This window comes from Bolinopsis microptera, chromosome 13, assembly GCF_026151205.1.
Source record: "Bolinopsis microptera isolate Bmic1 chromosome 13, MBARI_Bmic_1.0, whole genome shotgun sequence".
Classification (NCBI taxonomy): Eukaryota; Metazoa; Ctenophora; class Tentaculata; order Lobata; family Bolinopsidae; genus Bolinopsis; species Bolinopsis microptera.
Genome location: NC_087084.1, coordinates 7,285,491 through 7,306,154, shown reverse-complemented (window position 1 = coordinate 7,306,154; position 20,664 = coordinate 7,285,491). Strand labels below are relative to the sequence as shown.

At 39.0% G+C, this 20,664-nt stretch overlaps 2 protein-coding genes and 1 long non-coding RNA gene across 3 annotated transcripts in view; 2 read left to right on the top strand and 1 right to left on the bottom strand.

The window, feature by feature from the left end:
• LOC134824959 (uncharacterized) overlaps window positions 1-20,664 on the top strand; it is a 112,772-nt gene that overhangs the window by 36,726 nt on the left and 55,382 nt on the right. The window lies entirely within an intron of this gene.
• Window positions 292-10,631, bottom strand: LOC134825254 (uncharacterized). The gene is made up of 2 exons (XR_010161522.1): window positions 10,472-10,631; window positions 292-1,117 (listed from the first exon to the last, which is right to left on the bottom strand). It is a non-coding gene; the product is annotated as an uncharacterized LOC134825254 (long non-coding RNA).
• Window positions 6,707-8,172, top strand: LOC134825379 (uncharacterized). Its single transcript, XM_063837557.1, has 2 exons — window positions 6,707-8,020; window positions 8,164-8,172. Exons 1-2 carry the CDS (start codon window positions 6,707-6,709, stop codon window positions 8,170-8,172), a joined length of 1,323 nt encoding a protein of 440 aa, XP_063693627.1.

Here is a 20,664-nt window from a genome sequence, read left to right as displayed (position 1 = left end):
TTTTAAAAATAAAATAAAAACCATACTCACGTGGCCGAGGAGGGTCATTCGGCCGAGGAGGGTCATTTTATTTAAATGACCAAAACATCGCGCGCGCAATGCGCGTCTTTTACTTCTTAACAATGTCACGCACAGCGGCTTACGTAAACAACAAGACAGCGTGGACATTTGCTAGAACACCTCCTCGGACTAAGTTTGCATAATCAATATTTCGGTTCGAATTATAGAACGGACATGTCATTGTCATCATCTTTATACTTGAAATCTTTTTTACAAAATGAAACACAGATGTAAAATAATGAATTTATAAGAGCATTATCCGAGAACCCTTAAACACTGCAATGAAACTCCGCTGAAAAATCTGTTAAGTAGGTGAGAATTTACCTACCATCGGAAAGTTCCAAAATCTGTAGCTAAATCCAAAACGTTTACAATCATACACTCCTTGCACCTTGAGATACGGAGATTGAACAGCGAGACGGAAAATAAACGATGAGACAGATATTGAACACTAGGAGTTGGACGGACATTAAATACAGAGAGAACTATTTAACACGAGATAGAGATTGAAAACTGAAAGACAGATATTAAACACTGCACAGTGAGACGGACAGTCAATACGCAAGGATACGGAGGGAAACACTGGGTCGGTCATCAAACATTGAGGGAGACGGAGAATCGAGAGAGTAAACACTGAGTGACATAAACACTGATGTGCATGATTGTTGAACTACTCAAACTCTTTCCCCATTCAAAACATCAAATAACAAATGCTGTCAGTAGCAGATTGAAAAATAACATTGCATTACTTTAAGATTAAAATTATAACCATTCTGAGCTGCGAAAGTAGCATTTGATGATTTGAAAGTGAATTTCAATCCTCCAACAAACTTTAGTAAAATACACGACGTCATATGTTTCAAAAGATTGTTATATTTTAAGCTACCCTTGCTTATTTAATTAACCTCGTGCTATTTGCTAAAGAGAGAATAGCATTAGCAGATCTAGTTCACGTCTTCATATTTTCATCAAGTCTGCGTGATCTGATGTAATTCGATGAAGCCACAAATCTCACAGAGCTACAGAATTCAGTGATCGTCTACAACACCAATAAAACCTGAAAAAATGGAAGTTATGATATACATTTTAGAAACTCCATTGCAACATATTGTAATAGATCATCTAATCCGGGGTATAGTATGATGTGAAATTTGAAAAGTATTTAATATAAAAGCAAATTGTTTATCTCGTTAGGAAAATTTATCAAATAACCATGCGAATTGTGATAGCGTGCTACGACACCGTGATTAATGAATATAGTGTTCATCGTTTACTCACAAATCTGGATCCTAATTCTACCAGCTTCACGGAATTTAGAAAAGAACTTTCCTCTGCCACTACACGAAGGCCAACGCAGTAAATTTAAATGCTAAAGATATCTTTCTTCAAGAAGCACTTTAAAATTTGGATCAGAATAATAAACAATGAACCTTATGCCAAATTATTAGACGGAGATCGTCTACTGATATTTCTCCGGAGTTTGCAGTTCCACGACCGGAGACCATCTACGGTAATTTTGTTGATACTGTATGAATTAATCTCCGAGAAATTCCCGGAGAGCTTCATCTCCGTCTAATACAGTAGACGGAGCCGGAGAATCATCTCCGGAGATGATCTACGGGAAATGGACCTCCGTCTAATAATTTGGCATAATATCCGGCCATGGAACTGGGGGGTAAACTGTTTTGGAAATATCTGTAAATTTTGAAAATGTTTTTTATAAATGATGGCAACGTCTCGACTAAGACGTTGCCACCTCGACAGTCTGTCTATTGTGTAATCAATTTTACCTAAGTTAAGTCAGAATTCACACACCATCTGTACCTCAAATAGTCCACTGGCAAAATCATTTTCTACAGAACCCATATACTGTTGAATGGACTCTTTAAATTACAGGTAAGACAGATTGTGTCTGAATTATTATCTTTTATTCAGAGACCGTGTAGACTATATAATATATATTAAGTAACTGCACTTATACAAATTTCTGGAATCATTGCAGTTGTGTGATAAGTTCATGTTTTAACTCTTAAGTAGTGTTCATGGTGATCATATTTTTGGATCCCAAAACTTGGGAGGCACTCAACACACCAGGCTGAAGCAAAACTTTCCCCATTTCACCGTACGAGGTAAGATGATCTAAAAGTATGTACTCAGCTTACAACTTTACTCGTGGGACGAGACGTCCTGACTTGAGCCCCGAAAATTATTGAAATTATATACAGTTAGTAATAAGTATGCACTATGCATACATAAATATAATACCAAACAATGTACAATGTGGTTTGGCCATTGCTATATATTTAAAATAAAATAAATCTGCCATATAATTATAAAAAATTTAAAAAATAAACCTGAAGAAAGGAGATGGAGAGTACTGAGTAGTTTCAAAAACATACATAGAATTAATTAAATGTTAGACAGAATAAATGCAAGCTTGTATCATTTTATTTTATTTCTCTAGCTCCCAAGACCCGTATTTTAGCCGTTCAATCTACTTTTAGTCATCATAACTGCCATTTATTTAAATTTCTTTTACTTTTACAACTTTACTCACTCCCGCATATTGTCATTCATCAGATCACTGTATAATAATGTGAACGTCTTTAACTAGAATTTCTCCTTCAAAAAATCAGAACTTGAGGTGCTGAAAAGATAAAGAAAACAAGGAAATCAAAGTCGGGGCCAAACACAATGAACAGTACAGCATTGTAGAGTAAAAAATAAACTCTTTTAAAATTGTGCCCTACAGATCAGTACAATTAGTTGCACTGAACAGGTGGTATACAGTCCACTACCTCTTCAATCTCCATATCAAGAAGTATAAACAGGTGGCACTCAGTGATAAAGGAAAAACCCCACTAACATTTTTCCTCAACAAAAACAGGTACAAGAAAATTAACATCACAGGTACTCACATCAGATGGCTAACATGGCTACTATCAGGACACATCCCACTAGCATACTTCCAGACGGTAGCAAACAACTCCAATTTCGAAACACAAGACTGTGAACACTGCCCAGGGGAAGCAGAAACATCACAACACTTCCTATGTGAATGCATCCAGCTGATGACAACTAGAATGAGGATATTTGGTAAACCCATCCTAACAATTGAGGAACTCATCAATAGTAAACTCGACCACATTATCAAATTCGTGGAACAGTCAACAAGGTTTGAGACGATCTATTTGGATAAGCATCTAGGACATACACCAAGGTTCATTAATAATCATACACTAGACCCACACAGGACTATCTCAGATAGTGACACATATTCAGGTGTGGACCATGCTCGGAAGTCCCTCGCCTGCCCGCCAAAGAAGAACATCTGAAGTGGGTTTGCTCTGAGCAAGGTAGTAACAGCTTCGAGACTCCAGAGGTCTGTTGCGTTGATATCTATTATTCTATGTTTTTGTATATACTTAGGGAGTCCTGGAGTGTGGCTAGCAGGAGTCACACTCTGTGGGCACGGCGAGAAGGCCTTCCTCTTCACTAGGTGGCCAGAAACCGTTGACCAAAACAGAGAGAGAGAGAGACAGTCCACTACAATTTAATAAAATGTCCACTGAAATCAGGAGCACAATAGCACCAGCTCAAGCTTGTTGACAACTTCTATACAATCATCATTGCTAAAAGTCGCCTAGGAATTCATAAAGCTGCAACATGCAGCCAACAATACAGCATGGACCTCAAGTGATTATGACACCGCTGTTGATTAAAAATAACCTCCATCAACAAAAATGAGTAACCAGAGTAAGTATCGCAAAACATTCAGAAATTGCCATTAAACTTTAGAACTACCAACAACTATTTACAGAATAAATGTTAGAAAAAAGGATAAAAAGTTATTCAAAAAGTACAACTTGTATGGTGACCTTTATTAAGAGGGAACTGCATTGTTATTAATATTAGATATAAATCCACGATCTACATAAGCACTATTACACTCAGGTACTAGCTCATAAATTAATGATTTTCTTAGTGAATAAATAGATACATTTACAGTATACGTAAGTATACGTTAAATTTCGGTTATTCACAAATCACAGGCCGTTAGATTCATTGTCTCCTAGAGTCCTAGTGTAATGTGTAGTGTTTAGCGTGTAAGGCGTAGTGTTTTGTGTCAAATGTGGATGTGTAGTTTTAAACTAATTACAACACTACAAATCTATTACATTTATTAGGCATGTACGCTAGCATGGCGGCAAAGTGCAGCTGAATCGGCGGGTATGATGGGGATCTGGGGAGCCAGATGGGTGTCTTGAGTTGTTCACTGCCAGTTTCTCCTTCTCTTCCACCCAGCATAAAGCTGGGTGGCTCCTAACTTCACTACCAGGTTGTATATTGACTAAATAAAAATTTAGTTATACCTATTTTTACCACTTTCTTCTCAATCAGTTTCGATTATTCAACCTCCATAATACTCTCTTCTTTTATGAGTCCAGGATAACAGTTGCTGCATCCTCAGCAAGTTTCTTGTTGAGAGGATGGTTTTTTGATGATCTTGCTAGCATAATGACCACTGGTCGCTGCTAACACTGTTCTCATTAATTCTTGTCTTCAATTTTGTTATTTCACCATTCAACTCACTTTCTTTCCTCAGCTACACTTAATCGCTGACAACTGGTGGTGACTGCTCTTGATACCTTGACGGCAATCCAGTGAACCTGAATCCAGCTCCCTCATCTTGGTACAATACAATGTTTAACCTCAAAGATACTATTGAATCGCTTTCATCCGCTTCAACACAGGACCTAGCAGCCCTCATTAAAACTGCTCAGAAGATTATGGATTTTAGGCACCTGGTTGGACACTTGGAATTTATTCCAGATATAATTGACAGTACAGTTTGTTCCGACTTGTTGGCTGAGTGTGATTCCCTCAACTTGTCGGCTTCATCCAGAAGACCTGAGTCACAATGGCTCAGTGTAACCGACAGGCCTTACATATATGTCGATAGTAAGCCAGTACATCATGCTAAGGACATCACCACACTTCCTACTTTCAGTAAAGTTATGGAGACATTTAATGAGAGGTTTAATTGCAAAATGGACTCTTGTTTAGTACTCAAGTACACTTCAACAAGTGCAGGTACGAGTCTGCATGCAGACGACGAAACAACCATGGACACAAATCAGCCCATTTGTAATCTATCAATTGGTGAACCCCGGACGATTGACTTTCTCTCCAATGCTGACAAAAAGGTTGTCCGATCCTTCAGAATGGAGAACAGAAGCCTGGTGCTTATGAAACCTGGTACCCAGGAGGTTATGAAGCATCGCGTTCCTGGTGAATCAGGCGCGCCTGGGACACCTTCGCTGAGATATTCATTATCCTTCCGGGCTATGGCAAAGCGTCCTCATCCACCTCTACCGGATGTAGCACAAACGAAGGGAGCTGAACAACCGTCAGGTCACGTCAAGAGTGATATTGATAACGGTAGCCTCACAGCTCCAGCATTCAGACATGTGTGCCTAATCGCCGGTGATAGCTATGCTGCCAGGCTGGACACTGTAAAACTTGGTAGAAAATGTGTTGATGTTGTGTCTGTTGCCAGTGGAGGAGCAAGAATACATCAAGTGATGGAGCAGATTAGAGATTTTAAGTCTAAGAATGAGTCTGTCATTGTAGATAAGATATGTATTAGTGTCGGAACGAACGACATTAGATATGCGGACTCTTTAGATAAGATTAAGCTTAAATTTAAGAGTCTATGTGCTTTAATCAAAGAACTTTATACTTCTTCAAAAGTTTATTTTCAGTCCCTTTTACCTCTGCCTTGCAAAAGCAGGCATGACTGGAGAACTAACTCTTTTGTTATGAAAATGAATAGTGTCATCAAGAATGAATGTATATATCGAAGATTCCATATGTTAGACGCTTTTCGTCCATTTTCTCTACGATACTTTGATCCACGAGTACCTCATATCAGAGATGATAGATTTTTCAAGGCTGGAGACATCCATCCCAGTGAGGCTAGGGGCATGGGTGTCCTAGCTAAACTTTATCTGAGAGCGGTTCATAGTAACTTTTTTGACCCATTCACTTTTCAGTAATTACTATTAGGGCTTTAGGGGTCAAGCTAGTTTTCATAATTCGAATTTTAAGATATATTAGACTGATTTTAAAAGTTTTTGGAGCTGGATGTCGGTTAACAGGGTTCCCTTAATGCTACTAGATGATAGATCTAAGTCAATATAGATTAAGAGTTGGTATTTATAACAACAGTAAGAACCGCAGATCTAAGCAGGTTAGTATAACAGGTAACTTTGTGCCCGACATCGGGGTTCTTGATGCTTTAAGACTTTTTGTTTTGATTTATTTGTATCTCTATTTTGCATTATGTGTGATGAGTGTGACGATTGGGATGGCTTTGGAGTGTCATTTTAGACCTTTTACTGTCACAGCCTTCCACAGCATCTCAGACAATGAATTTATTCATCTCTTCCACAGTCATAGCAAAAGCTATGCTGCGGTATTATTGTTTTTTCTCTTCAAAAAAGACTGGTGGCTTTATAAAATATTAGGGGCTTCTCCTGGCTTACTTGGCAAGCTGAACTTCACTGGTCTTGAAAACAAACCAGACAGTTACGGATACATTCAGCTAATTATGCACTGCCTCAATATTATTACTGTTAGCTGCATGCTTTGGATACATACCTTGAACGCTGTCCTTTTAATTATTGTCAACCCAAGCTTACTTAACCCTGGGCCTACTACATACCTCAAGGTTGTTTCTTTTAATACGCATGGCCTGATTCCCTTCTCACAGCTACAGTCCGACAATCCTTCTTTTGACAACACTAAAATATTTGAACTCCATCACTATATTCACTGCCATGAACCGGACATCCTCCTGATCAATGAATCTTGGCTTAAAAAGTCTATCATTGACTCTGAAGTCATACCTGAATCGTACAAAGTTTTTAGACTTGATCGTTCCTTACAAACCCATCCACCAGATCCACAGAATCCAAGAAGATTTAGGAAGCATGGGGGTGGCGTTTTAGTTGCTATACGTAGGGACATTGATATTGTATCTACTAAGTTAGAGTACAAGTGCCCGGCAGAGCTTCTTGGTATAACACTCAAATTTAGGGACGGTAGTAAACTAATTCTTTGCAGCTTCTATAGGGTAGGTACTTTAGGGGCCAACAATCATAACGCCTTCCAAGATTATGTTAGGAAGGCAAGGCAACGTAGAGGTGTTAGAGGTATTGTAATTGCAGGGGATCTTAATCTACCTGGTATTGATTGGCAGAATTACTGTAGCAGCAATCCGGTTGAACAGCTCTTTCTAGATACTTTTAGTAACTTTGGTTTAGAGCAACTTATTACCAGTCCAACACATACTGGAGGAAACATTCTTGATCTAGTCTTAACCGATAAACCCCATCTTATCTCCGATATAAAAATTTCAGAACATAATATTCCATGTAAGTCCGACCATTTTGCAGTCTCCTTTACTTTGAAATCAAAGGTGAAGCGCATCAAATCGCAAAAGAGGGAATCTTTAAATTTTAAAAGAGCAAATTGGGATGCACTTAATGCAGACCTTGCAGATATTGACTGGCAGGCAGAGTTCACTGGTAATATGGAAACATCATGGAACAAGTTTAAGGATGTTTTAGAGCAAAGAACCAATGAACATATTCCAAAGATTAAAATTGGAGGCAGGGCTCAACCTCCTTGGTTTGACGCTGAGTCTCATCAGGCCTGCCTAGAAAAAGAAAGGCTACACAAAAGTTATAAAGAAACCACGGACCCTTCCTGCAAGGCTGAGAAGTACTTTAAGTTCTCTAAAAGCAGAAGCGATTTTAAGAAAATTGCCTCCAACAAGATGGCATCTAGCTTTGAGGACGAGGATGATTCGAATCTAATTACAAAGAAATTCTGGTCCTATGTAAAGGCAACATCTAAGAATACTCGCATACCTGAACAAATTCACCTAGAAGATGTACACAAAAGTGATCATTCTGACCAAGCAAACCTATTTAATACCTTTTTTCATCAACAGTTCTCATCGCCTAGTGATTATGATGTACATGTTGATAACACACTCACACAGGATGATATTGATTATGTATCTACCCTTTTCAGTTCGTCTAGGATAGTAGATATTCTCAAGAATTTGAATACTAGAAAAGCTATGGGACCGGATAAAATCCATGGTGAAGTTCTTAAAAAATGTGCCTTTACCTTAGCCCCAGCACTGGAGATTCTTTTCACAAAGTGCTATGTATCCGGCTTCCTACCTTCAAATTGGAAATATGCAATTGTTGTTCCAGTACACAAGAAAGGCTCCAAGAATGACATTAAGAATTATAGGCCAATATCTTTGACTAGCTTAGTTATGAAAGTCATGGAAAGAATTATTCGAGATGAACTTTTGAGTAGATGTTATGATAAAATTGATCCTCGTCAACATGGTTTCCTGCCTCACAAATCTTGTGCAACTCAGATGGTTGAATTCTGCGATAGCCTATCCCTCTCTCTTAACAAGAACATTAGATCTGATATTGTTTACTTCGATTTCGCCAAAGCATTCGATTCCGTTAACCACGACTTAATACTATACAAGCTAAAATTTTATTATAGCATCGATGGAATGCTTCTCCAATTTATGAAAAGTTACCTCTCCGGACGTCAGCAATGTGTAGTTGTTAATGGGGCTATCTCTGCAACCCTACCGGTGTTGTCAGGTGTTCCTCAAGGGTCAATAATCGGACCAACACTTTTTGTTCTTTTCATAAATGATATATATTCTGGACTTTCTCAGGGCACTAATATCCTTTTATACGCTGATGATACTAAAATGTGGAGAGAGAGATATCCCAAGAGGAAGACCACCATATACTTCAAAGCGATATTAATTATCTCATGACATGGGCAAGAACTAATAAGATGAAGTTTCATCCTGATAAATGTAAGGTCTTAGCTATACTTAAGAGGTGGTCTCCCTTAGATGGCATTTTACCATTTACACGTTACACTTACTCTATGGGCCAAACTCTTCTTGATTATACAGATTCTGAAAAAGATTTAGGCATAATCATGACGTCTAATCTAAATTTTAATAGCCAGGCCGATGCTCTATATGGTAAAGCTAACCAAAAATTTGGCATGCTTAAGAGAAATTGTCATTTTATTAATGATCTGAACAAGAGAAGAGTCTTGTATCTTACTCTTGTACGCTCAATATTCGAACACTGTCCCATCATTTGGCGACCAGCGTCCAGTAGCACTATCAATAGGCTTGAAGGATTGCAGAAAAGGGCCCTCAAATGGATTCGTAATGATTACGGTGTAAGCTATAGTGTAGAGGAAATCTATAATGCCCATTGTAAACAGTTAAATATTCTGCCCCTAAAGTACAGGTTTGATTACCATGATCTCAAGTTCTTTCATTCCCTAGTGCATCAATACCACCCATGCACCACTCTGCCTCAGTACCTTACTTTCTTCTCCGGGTCAAGCCGACTGAGAAGCTCACATCTTGATCACTTATCAGTAATATCTTCAATTCCACCTGGCTCAGCTATATCTAAATCTTACTTTTATCGAGCTCATCTCACTTGGAACCGACTTCCTCTTTCCCTTCGAGAGATTATCAGACCAGGTGTGTTTAAAACAGAACTTATTAAACACATCTGGAAGGAACATGTTTGTACTGCATCTGTAGATATTGACCCTAGTTCAGATCCTGACAATTCTTTTTCTCCAGACTACGGGTAGTGTATTTCTCTATTATTTTTGTTTTAAATTTTTTTTTTGAGGTACTCATCACGCATTTTTGCTTTATTCGGATACAATTTTGATTTAGTCTTTTATATTCAATTATTTAAATTTTATCGTTAAAACTTCATTCCATTGGAAATATTACAAATCAGCCAATTGTAATTGAGAATTTTTGGGTTGTGGCAATTATTCTTAAAAACCTAGAAATGCCTCCTAAGTTCACAGCTCATATTATTTGCCCATTTTTCTCCTTCTGCACTTGGGGCCCAATGTAATTGCTCGACTTTTCATCAGGTCTCTCGAGGCCTTTTGTTTGGTTATTTGGGTGTATTGGTGTCCCCTGATTGTTATCATCGCTGTACACTTGTCAAGGCATTTTTTGGTTTCTCTAGTCCATTTTTAGAAATTCTATACAACATTGATATTGTAATAAATTCTGATGATAATAATTGAAAGATTTCAATAAAAAAAAGTGTTTTGTGTCTCACAGCAACAAATACAAGCGATCATTAATTGTTGGATTAATACGATTATGATCTCAACTTTAATAATCTTAATCATTTAATCAAAACTTGGTTCAGTCTGCTCAGTAATATAAAATACTAGCAATAAATCAGTGTTTGGAGGAAAGCTTGAAGGTATACGATTAAAAATAACTATTATAACTAACCAGGTTACAAGTAAGACAGTCAGTATGTTGCAGACTGCAGAGGTTGAGAGGTACATTAATCAGTCACAGTGTGAACTAAAGCATCTGGCTTTGGTCTGACTTCGTTTTCACCGCACTTAGATCGTTGCACTGCTTCAAATCATCTCCTAAACAGTTAAAAACTAAAGCAGTTTACTGTTTAAACGAATAGTAACGCAAAATATTTTTATTAAGAATGGACCACATTAAAATCAATAAATCTTCGGCTGCAACTTCAAATTGCTACATCAATCAAAATGGATACTTGAAGAGCCATAAAATGATGACATTATACAATAGACATTTTACAATATTATTCCCATTATACCTTGAAAAAACTACACAGGGAATTTAAACATAAATTTCGAGATACAATTCGAAAGGTTCGAATATCCAGACAAGATATAATAATAATAATACTGTTAGGTATCTGTGTGTGCACACAAAAATTCTTAACGACCTACTGACATTAAGCTAGTTTTTTATTGAAGAGTGAAAAATGTTAAACAGTATATATAATATATATACAATAAATTAAATCAAGTGATGCAATTGGCAGAGCACAAACGTTAATCCTGAGCAATAGATATCGTCTATCCTTCGTAGCTCTTCTCCTCAGGTATCAGGTTGAAGGAGACATTGGATATAGGGGCGGTCCATGCCTTCTTTGGCTTTCCATGTACACCTCTAACTGCTACTAGCACACTCCTCTTTAGTCTTTATTATATCCATGCTCAGGCGTGTCCTGATGTTACACATCACCTGGCTGTAGTCCTCCTTGGTCTTGGTGGCTATCAACACAGCAAGTCTCCTTATAAAACACTTGGCCTCAAGCTCAGGTGCCATTCCTCCTGTAGTGGTAAATACAGGGAGGACAAAAATGACCCTTTCTTCAATTATTGTAGCACACTGTTCATGCATACTGGTTCTATTTCTCATTCTCGTGCAGAGTGTAGAGCTGTGGCATGGTCTTTCCTTGATATGTAGGCGATTTAGGATTGAAAATACGCATGTCAAAGAAAGTCCTCTCAAATGTGCTCCATACTCCTCTTGCTGATATATCGAGCCTAGCCTTATATCAGCATTGTTGCCCTTTTGTTGGAAGTTGCCTGATTCTATAGGTGTTAACAGGGGCTAAATCCTCAGCTCACATCCTTGGTCACCAGCCTAAGGTATTCAGCAACAGAGTCTCTCATGTTGTTATGACGGTAGTTCTTACAGTTGAGGATATGATTGTGATCATTCTTGGCTCCATAATCACAGATTCTTGGGGTGTTAGGGATGTCCCAACCACACCAGAGATGAACAGCATCTCTGAAGTCTTGCTCGCTATAAGCATACCCTAGCTGTTGAATGGGGAGACATGTTAGCCAAGCTCCTGACCCATGTTCTTGTACCAGTTGCAGTGACTCCCTAGTATTCTCATCCACTTCACTCATTATCTCAGCAAGCTCCTTCTTCAAGCGTAATTCTTTAACTAACTTGAGGCTGTTAACTCTGCCCTTTATCTTAATTTTAACCAACTTCATCAGGGATGCTTCCTGGTCATAGATGAGGTCAACCAGCTCCTATGTTATCTTGAGTGACGTCTGGTATTCCTTTTCCGCGATCTCTACTGGCTCAACGCTACCAACCACCCCTCATCTTACAGGTAGCGCAGACATTCTCCTGTGCAGGTCAGTCACATTCCTACCAATAATTGCCGGAATGAACTTTTCTCTTGACACTTCTCCAATGGGATGAAGAGGTATTAATAGTGTTCTGGATGGTGCGCATCACAAAGGTCCACCGATGACAGAGGGCTTTGGTATACAATGATAGGGCTGCCTGAGGTTCATCAAGAGCAATTTCTGACAACTCTTCTACAGCCTCCTCTCCACCTATCACTGTTCCCAGATGATGCTCCCCATCGCATGTGATCTCTATACCAGTATCTCCAAATAAAAGATACTGAGGTTTTAATACTTTCAACACTACTATATAACAAATAATTTAGGCATGGCTACCGATGAGTAATCCGTTGGAGTAAAGTCTGCCGGTGTCCTGGGTGTGATGGATCTGAGCTAGATGGCAGGTTGTGGAGGTGGTAATCGTTTTTTCCTATTGCCCTGGTAGTCTTGTACTACCAGGGCTCCTGCGGTCTGGTACGAGGTTAGTTTTATTGTTAGAGATCTAGTGATGTTTGAAATTTATTAACTCCTTTTAGCTACTTCTCCTTTAGATAAGTATTGCATTCTTTTTTTTGCTATACAGTTCTTTACAACACCTCTGTTCATTATAATTCAAATTTTTCTCACTCTGAACTATAAATCTCTGGCCTATTAACTGTTTCAGATCCAGATTGCTAGGGTTTACAACGGTGCCACTGAAACATCCTGCTGTTGATCTCTTATCCGGATCACCCAGTCTCCTCCCGATCCTCCCACACTTCACAACAAGATGTTAACACTGCCCGCCAACTTCCTCGCCTTACTGCAAAACTTATCTCTTGAAGTAAAGCAACACATGCATACCCTCCTTACTCAGAGTATCCTGGACAGTCTGAAAGAGAAAAAGCTTGCCTCTAAAATAGAACGTATAGATGAAAAGAAGAAGGAAAAGAAAACGAAGAAGGAAACTACTGTTCAAAATGTCTCGTATAGCCCACATACGCTCGTAGAGCACGTTCCAGTCCTCCCTGGAATGGATGAAAATCTATTCAAAAAAATCACAGAAGAATTAGATTCAATGAATCTTGAAGGCAAATCTAAAAAAGTCCACACCCTATGGCTAAGCCCTTCATCAGAAGACTACTGCTTTGGTAACATAGTTAACAAGCCACATCCCATCAACAACTTCCCTAGCATCTTTAAGTTGATGGGACTTATTAATGACCTCCCCTCCACCACCAACAACATGGATGCTTGCCTTGTTACTAGGTACGACACTCAGCAAGCTAAGTTAAGCCTCCATAAAGACGATGAAGACCTAATAATATCACAGTCCAGCTCCATTTGCACTTACTCAATAGGGGCTCCACGGTCACTTGAGTTTGTGCTCGATACAACCCAAGTAGAACAACGCACAACTAGGGCCTCTAGGTCAAGGCCAGCCCAAGAGTTGATTAACGCAGACTTCACCCTTCCTGCCACCAATGGCACACTGAACATCATGAAGCCTGGTGCACAGCAAGTCATGAGGCACAGGATTGCCCCAGGAGTTGCACCTTCTGACAATGAAATTTGTTGGAGGTATAGTCTCTCCTTCAGAAAGTTAACCACACCGTCCTCTTCCCCTTCATCTCCTATTCTTCCCTCTCCTACATCCGACAGTCCTAATAAAGTATCCCCAAAAGCCCCCATCACAGACTCTCATAAACACCAGAAGTCTATCATTCTCATTGCTGGTGACTCCTTTGCTGCTCGATTGGACACTGATCGCCTCAGTAGAGGTAAAGAAACTGTCACCAACATAGCTAAGGGTGGGCTTAAGATCTCAGCTATACAGAAATCTATTGAGGCCTTTCATACAAAGAACCCTCTTGTGCAGGTAAAGAAACTGTTCTTAAGCTTCGGTGCCAACGACATCCGGTACTGTACCCAGGGTGTCAATCATCTCAAGACCCCTGTGAGTGACCTAATGAAGACAGCAAAAAAACTTTATCCAAATGCACGTGTTTTTGTACAAGCTATTCCACCAGTCCACCCCAACGGACAAGATAAAATCCCTGGTAATGTTTGTGCTATGAATAATTTGATCTTTGATCGCTGCTCTAGGCATAAACTGTTTTACCTTGATGTTTTTTGGGCTTTCTTAGACCGCTATGGAAACAGAAACGAGAGATTATTTCCTAAATGTGACAACAGGGGCTTTTATGATATTCATCCCAGCCCCAAAGCTGGGATGCCAGTGTTGGCAAAGTTCTATCTCAGAATCATACACTCAAAGTGGTTTAATCCATTGGGATACTGATGTGGTAATTCAATTCAATATTTAAATTTTTCATTGTCTGCATCAGTATCCTATTGGATCTGATCATTTGGATGTTATTTATATGTATTCAAACGAAGTAATAGCATAATGTATGTTACTTCATATTATAGCACAATACCTAACAAAACACAACGGCGAGACACAATTCTGTTAATAATATACTTTAAAGTTCCATGGGAATATCGGCTCAACAACACCGTGTTGCAACTGGTATGTTTTCTAGGTATGTTATCATCAGTAAAAGTAATAGAGGTAACGGGGAAAATTTGTTGTCCTGTCTTCTGTCTCGTCATATGTTATGTGCTCTATTGGGTATATTTTATTTTTATGTTATTTTGTATATATTTTCTTTGACTATCGATGCTAATATACTCCCTGGTGCTCCCCTACAACCTAAAATACACTCTGTACCATGTTTGAGGTCATCCATAAATCTTTACTTTATGGTAATATTTTGTACCATTTTTCTCAGACACTTTAAACTTGTGTATAGGGGGGAGGCGGGCATTGGGACAGCCTTAGCTGCAATTTCTGTAAAATTGCTATCTACCACAAAAACCGAACTGTCACCTACCATGTCACCGAAACAGACTGTTAAGTTACTTTTCAGTATAACCAGCAGCTGGCTTGGGGTCATGTCTAGGTGTGGTCTGGTTTTTCTATCTCTCCTTAATATTTCCCTGATAGTAATTTGTAATTGTTCCTTACTGAACCCTGGACCAAATTTATCCGTTGTTTACAATAATGTCCATGGTTTCCTAAATACACGCGATTTAGCATCAGGAACACCACCACTAAATATGACCAAGATACATGAATTCCATGGTTATATCTACAAACATAAGCCTCACATCATTATTCTAAACGAGACATGGCTGAAAAATTCCATTCTCAGTAATGAGGTGCTCCCTGACAAATACAAAGTATTTAGGCTTGACCGATCCTAAAGATCGCATCCAGTGGATGCAACCCAGCCCAAGAAATTCAGAAAAAACGGTGGTGGTGTTCTGATTGCCCATAGAACAGACATTGATATCTCGAGTCTAAAGTTCTCTAAAGTTAGTGTTCAAGCTGAATTATTATCCATCATAATTAAGACTCAGTGTGGAAGAAACTTTTGTATATCAACATTTTATAGAGTAGGAACGCTTGGCTTAGATAATTTTGAATCTTTCAAGAAACATTTTGTTACTTTAGCATCTGCCAGAAAATTGCAAAGGCACATTCTGGTAGGTGACTTTAATTTAGCTTCGATTTCCTGGCCAGATGGTCAGTCATCTTGCCAGCTACATTCTAGCTTTGTGAATTTTCTCACTGATGACCTCGGACATACACAACTTATTAGCTCCCCTACTCACAAGTCAGGCAACACCTTAGATCTTGTGTTCACTAACATTCAAAACCTTATTAAGAATGTTAAAGTTTTAGATCAAAACGAAATGTGTATGTCCGACCACTTTTGTATCACATTTGACATTGATATTAAGACCAAGTATATTAAGCAGCCTAAAAGAAAGATCTTTAATTATAGTAAAGGTAATTTTAGGGGCATGAATTCTGAGTTATTTAGCATCGATTGGGATAGTATATTTGAGTGTAATGATCCTTATCTTGCCTGGAGTCGATTCAGAGGAGTTCTCGGTGCAGCCTGTGACCGATGGATCCCTAAAAAGACCATTAAGTCTCAGTTCCAGCCCCCATGGTATGACTCCGAATGTGATCGTCTCCTACGAAATAAGGAGAAATGGAGAATAAGGCATAAGGGGAGCAACTCTGAGTCTCATAAACAAAAGTTTCGGGCATTTCGCACAAAATTTAAAAATTTGATGGACGAAAGAATGAGACTCAGTGTTGAGGATGACTCCGATGATGCTCTTATCTCCAAGAAATTCTGGACCTACGTTAAATCTAAATCAAAGTCAACCAGGATCCCTGAAACTGTCAAATATCATAATCGCTTTCGAAACAATCCATCTGATCAAGCTGCCCTTTTTAACGAATATTTTTATGAGCAGTTTTCTCAAGAGAGCGATTATGGCATTGACATAGATTTTCGTGATGATTGTTTTTCAAGTCTTGTGTTTAGTAGAGAAGATGTTCTGTTGATTCTTAAAAAGTTAAATCCTAACAAGGCCCCTGGCCCTGATGGGATTCATGGGAGAGTCCTCAAAAACTGTGCCCAAAGCCTTGCATACCCACTTAGTGTTTTATTTAACCTGTCTTTCTCGAGCGGATGCATACCCCCTGATTGGAAGCTGGCACTTGTAGTACCAGTGCACAAAAAGGGCGATAAGTCTTCGGTTGAGAACTACAGGCCTATCTCGTTAACATCTCTTGTAATGAAAGTCTTTGAAAGGTGCATAAAGACTGCATTATACGCTGCATGTTCTGATCTGTTGGATGACCGACAACACGGTTTTGTTAATGAACGTTCATGCACAACCCAAATGATACCTTTCACAGACAATCTTGCACTTGCATTGAATAACAGGTCCAGGACTGATATAATATATTTTGATTTTGCGAAAGCTTTTGATAGCGTTTCGCATGACCTCATTTTAAGTAAATTAAAGAATATTTTTAATGTCGATGGACTAATGCTTAAATTTATTAAGTCCTATCTTGAGGGGCGACAACAACAAGTAGTGATAGGAGGCCAAACGTCTTCTTCTCTACCAGTTCGGTCTGGTGTCCCTCAAGGTTCTATACTTGGAATTGGCCCTTTATTGTTTGTAATATTTATAAATGACATGTTCTCCTGTGTCTCTGAAGGCACCAATATCGCCCTTTATGCAGATGACACTAAAATTTGGAGGGAGATCCTTGGTTACCCTGACCATCACATAATCCAAAATGACATCAACAGACTTTATGATTGGTCAGTGAGAAATCGAATGAAGTTCCACCCACAAAAGTGCAAAGCCCTCTCTGTGTCCCTGCAAAGAAACGTGCTGGATAACTTGCCATTCAATACCTTCTTTTATAAACTTTCTGGAAGTGATATTGACTTTGTGCCCTCTCAGTCAGATTTAGGAGTCGCAATAAACTCCAGGTTTAATTGGGGTGCACAATGTAAAGCGCTTGTTTCCAAAGCTACCTCTAGACTTGGACTACTTAAGAGAACATGTCATTTCACTACTGATAAAAGGCAGAAAAGATCGTTCTATTTAGCGTTAATTAGGTCTATATTTGAACATTGTTCTGTCATATGGTCCCCTCAATCTGCAACTCATCTTCAACAGTTTGTTGCTATCCAAAAGAGGGCTATTAAATGGATCAATGGTGAACCTTACTCCAGTTATAATGACGATAAACTTGCTACAGAGCAAAAGAAACTAAATATTCTCCCTGTTAAACAGAAGTTTATTTATAACGATCTTATGACCTTCTATAAAATAGTGAATAGCATAATTCCAGTTTCGCTCCCTACATATATAGTCCTATGCCGTCCAGAGGGCACCCGATACACTAGGCACAATGCTCAAATAATTGATATGTCGGATACTTCAACTTACATGAGTACCACTGTGCCCTGCTCGGATGCCTTCCGAAATAGCTTTTTTCATAGATCTATGCTGAAATGGAATAGTCTACCAGTATGTATCCGGCAGTCAGAGCGGATTTCTACTTTTAAGGCCAAACTGATCAAGTACCTCTGGGCTGCCGATACAGTCTGGCCAGATTAGCTCATCAGTCTTATGAGGCTCAGAAATTTGTTTTTGTTGGTTACAATTCTGTCCGTCCAATTTCCTATCTGCTTGTCCTTTTCTTTTTCTTTATCAGCTGTGACGGAATTGTAATGAACAAAATCCTTATAATTATTTATGATATGTTTGATTTCTTGTTAATGTTTGTCATTCAAATTTGGTAGACGGCCCCAACGTTAATGTGGCTCTTGCTATGTGTTGGTTCAGCCGAATTAATTATTATATAATCAAGTTTATTTTTCTCGTTAGTTGTCATCCGGCCAAACATTAAGCAACTTATATTGCAGTACCATTTATCATTTAGTATATCAAAATATGTCATTGTAATTTTGCATGGCTGAAATGTAACGCTTGATTTATATATATAATGATTAATTGAATTTTCAAATTAAAAAAAAAATGGCTGCTGGTAGTAGCCATTTTGGGCCCTTTAGGATAAGAATAGTCTTCACTTTTTTGGGGAAGTATTATTATTAAATCTAAAATAGCTAATAATTTAATAAATTATTAACAGGCCCCTTAACGTGGGCAATAATATAGTAGGGGAAGTAGCCTAACTTAGGACCGTTCAAACTGAGTAAATCCTACAACAGCCCGAGTTTCTTCAGAGAACCTGCTGCTGCAGAGTCATCCACACACCACGCTTGCATCAATTGTAAGCTAGTAGCCGGCTGTTACAGGCCAGTAGTTATCGGGTATAATCCACGATTCTGTATTACATTACCGATTATCAAAGTTTGGTGTGGGTAACTTCTCTGCAGTGGCTCCTAAGATGTACAAAGGACTTCCTGTTACCAGGCAACATATCATTTGCATTGGCTCAATCTTTGGAATCTTTTAAGACTCTTCTAAAATCTTTCCTATTTAGACTGTCCCTTATTCTTTCATCAATGTGTACTCAATATCAATGACAATACGAGAAAACATAGATAGTAATCAAATTAATCGTCGAAAAGATAACCTCTTAAAATACTTGCTTCAAATATTAAGTGTATAACAAGAACGTCGACAAGACAGTAGTGAGCAGCAGTTATCAGCTAGCAGTAATATATTTGATATCAGCTTCACATAACCATGTCATGTTGCATGTGCTAACTGCAAATTTCGCGCAATGCAAATAAAAGGCTTTGGATAAAGAAATTGATCAGCAGTTAGCAGCACTTTCTTTGTTTGGGGGACTTCGCCGCTTGGATGCGCCACGCGAACTAGCATTCTTGCATCGTCGACTTAGCATTCTTGATTCTTGCATCATCGATTGAGCATTCTTGCATCGTTGATCGTTGCTCTGCTTCTTAGAGCAACGATCTCAATGGGTTGACATCGTCCGTCAGTCAATTCACAATTACGACGTCAAACTTTCCATATCGGTACTCTGCGAATTATGAACAACAAACAAAGCACAAAGTTAATTAACGATGTCAATTCATGGCAGCTCGGCGCGGCACAGTAGCGCATCTCGCCGATCTAGCCAGTCGCTGTGAGAAGCCTCATTGAGTGCGAGGCGCTGCACAGTAACGCATCGCGCTACAAAGCACAAAGCAACAAACGCTTGTCGATACAAAGTGAAAATGATAATTTGCGCGGCGCGTCCAAGCCCTCCAAGCAAAGAAAGTGCTGCTAACTGCTGATCAATTGCTTTATCCAAAGCCTTTTATTTGCATTGCGTGAAATTCACAGTTAGCACATGCAACATGGTTATATGAAGCTAATATTAAATATATTACTGCTAGCTAGCTAATAATTGCTGCTCACTGCTGTCTTGTCGACGTTCTTATTACAGACTTAATATTTGAAGCAAGAATTTTAAGAGCATCACTGGGTAAACCTTAAACTTTTGGTAACCAATGTTGATTCACGATGTCAATCCTTCGCATCTCGCCAATCTGCATACGGTTGCGAGAAGCATTATTCGATGCGCGCGCGACCCAGTAGTGCATCGCGAGCTATTGATTCACGATGTCAATCCTTCGCATCTCGCCAATCTGCATACGGTTGTGAGTTACTGGGCCGCGCTCAGCCTGTCATTCCGCCTAATCTCTATTCGTTGTTTACCAACATTAAAGCCTGGGGTCCTCAGGTAAGGTTGCGAGAAGAATTATTTGATGCGCGGCGCGACCCAGTAGTGCATCGCGCTACAAATCGCGCTACAACAGCTGTACTGTGTACGTGCTTAATTGACGATTTAAATTCATCGCAGCTCGGCGAGGCACATGAGTAGCGCATCTTGCCGCGATCTAGACACTAGTGAGAAGCATAATTTAGTGCGCGGCGCAGCACAGTAACACATCGCGCTACAATGCCTTAGGCCCCTGCCAGCTGCCAGTACGATTTCCTGGCCGTAAGACCTTGTATTAAGTCCTTAAGTGCTATTTTAACATGTGATACTAGTAAAACCAAAAATTTTACCGTCAATGAGTTCAACTCGGCGCGCATTTTAATTTTGGTAGGTTATTAATACATTATATTAAATTGTTATTAAATTATTATAATACCTAG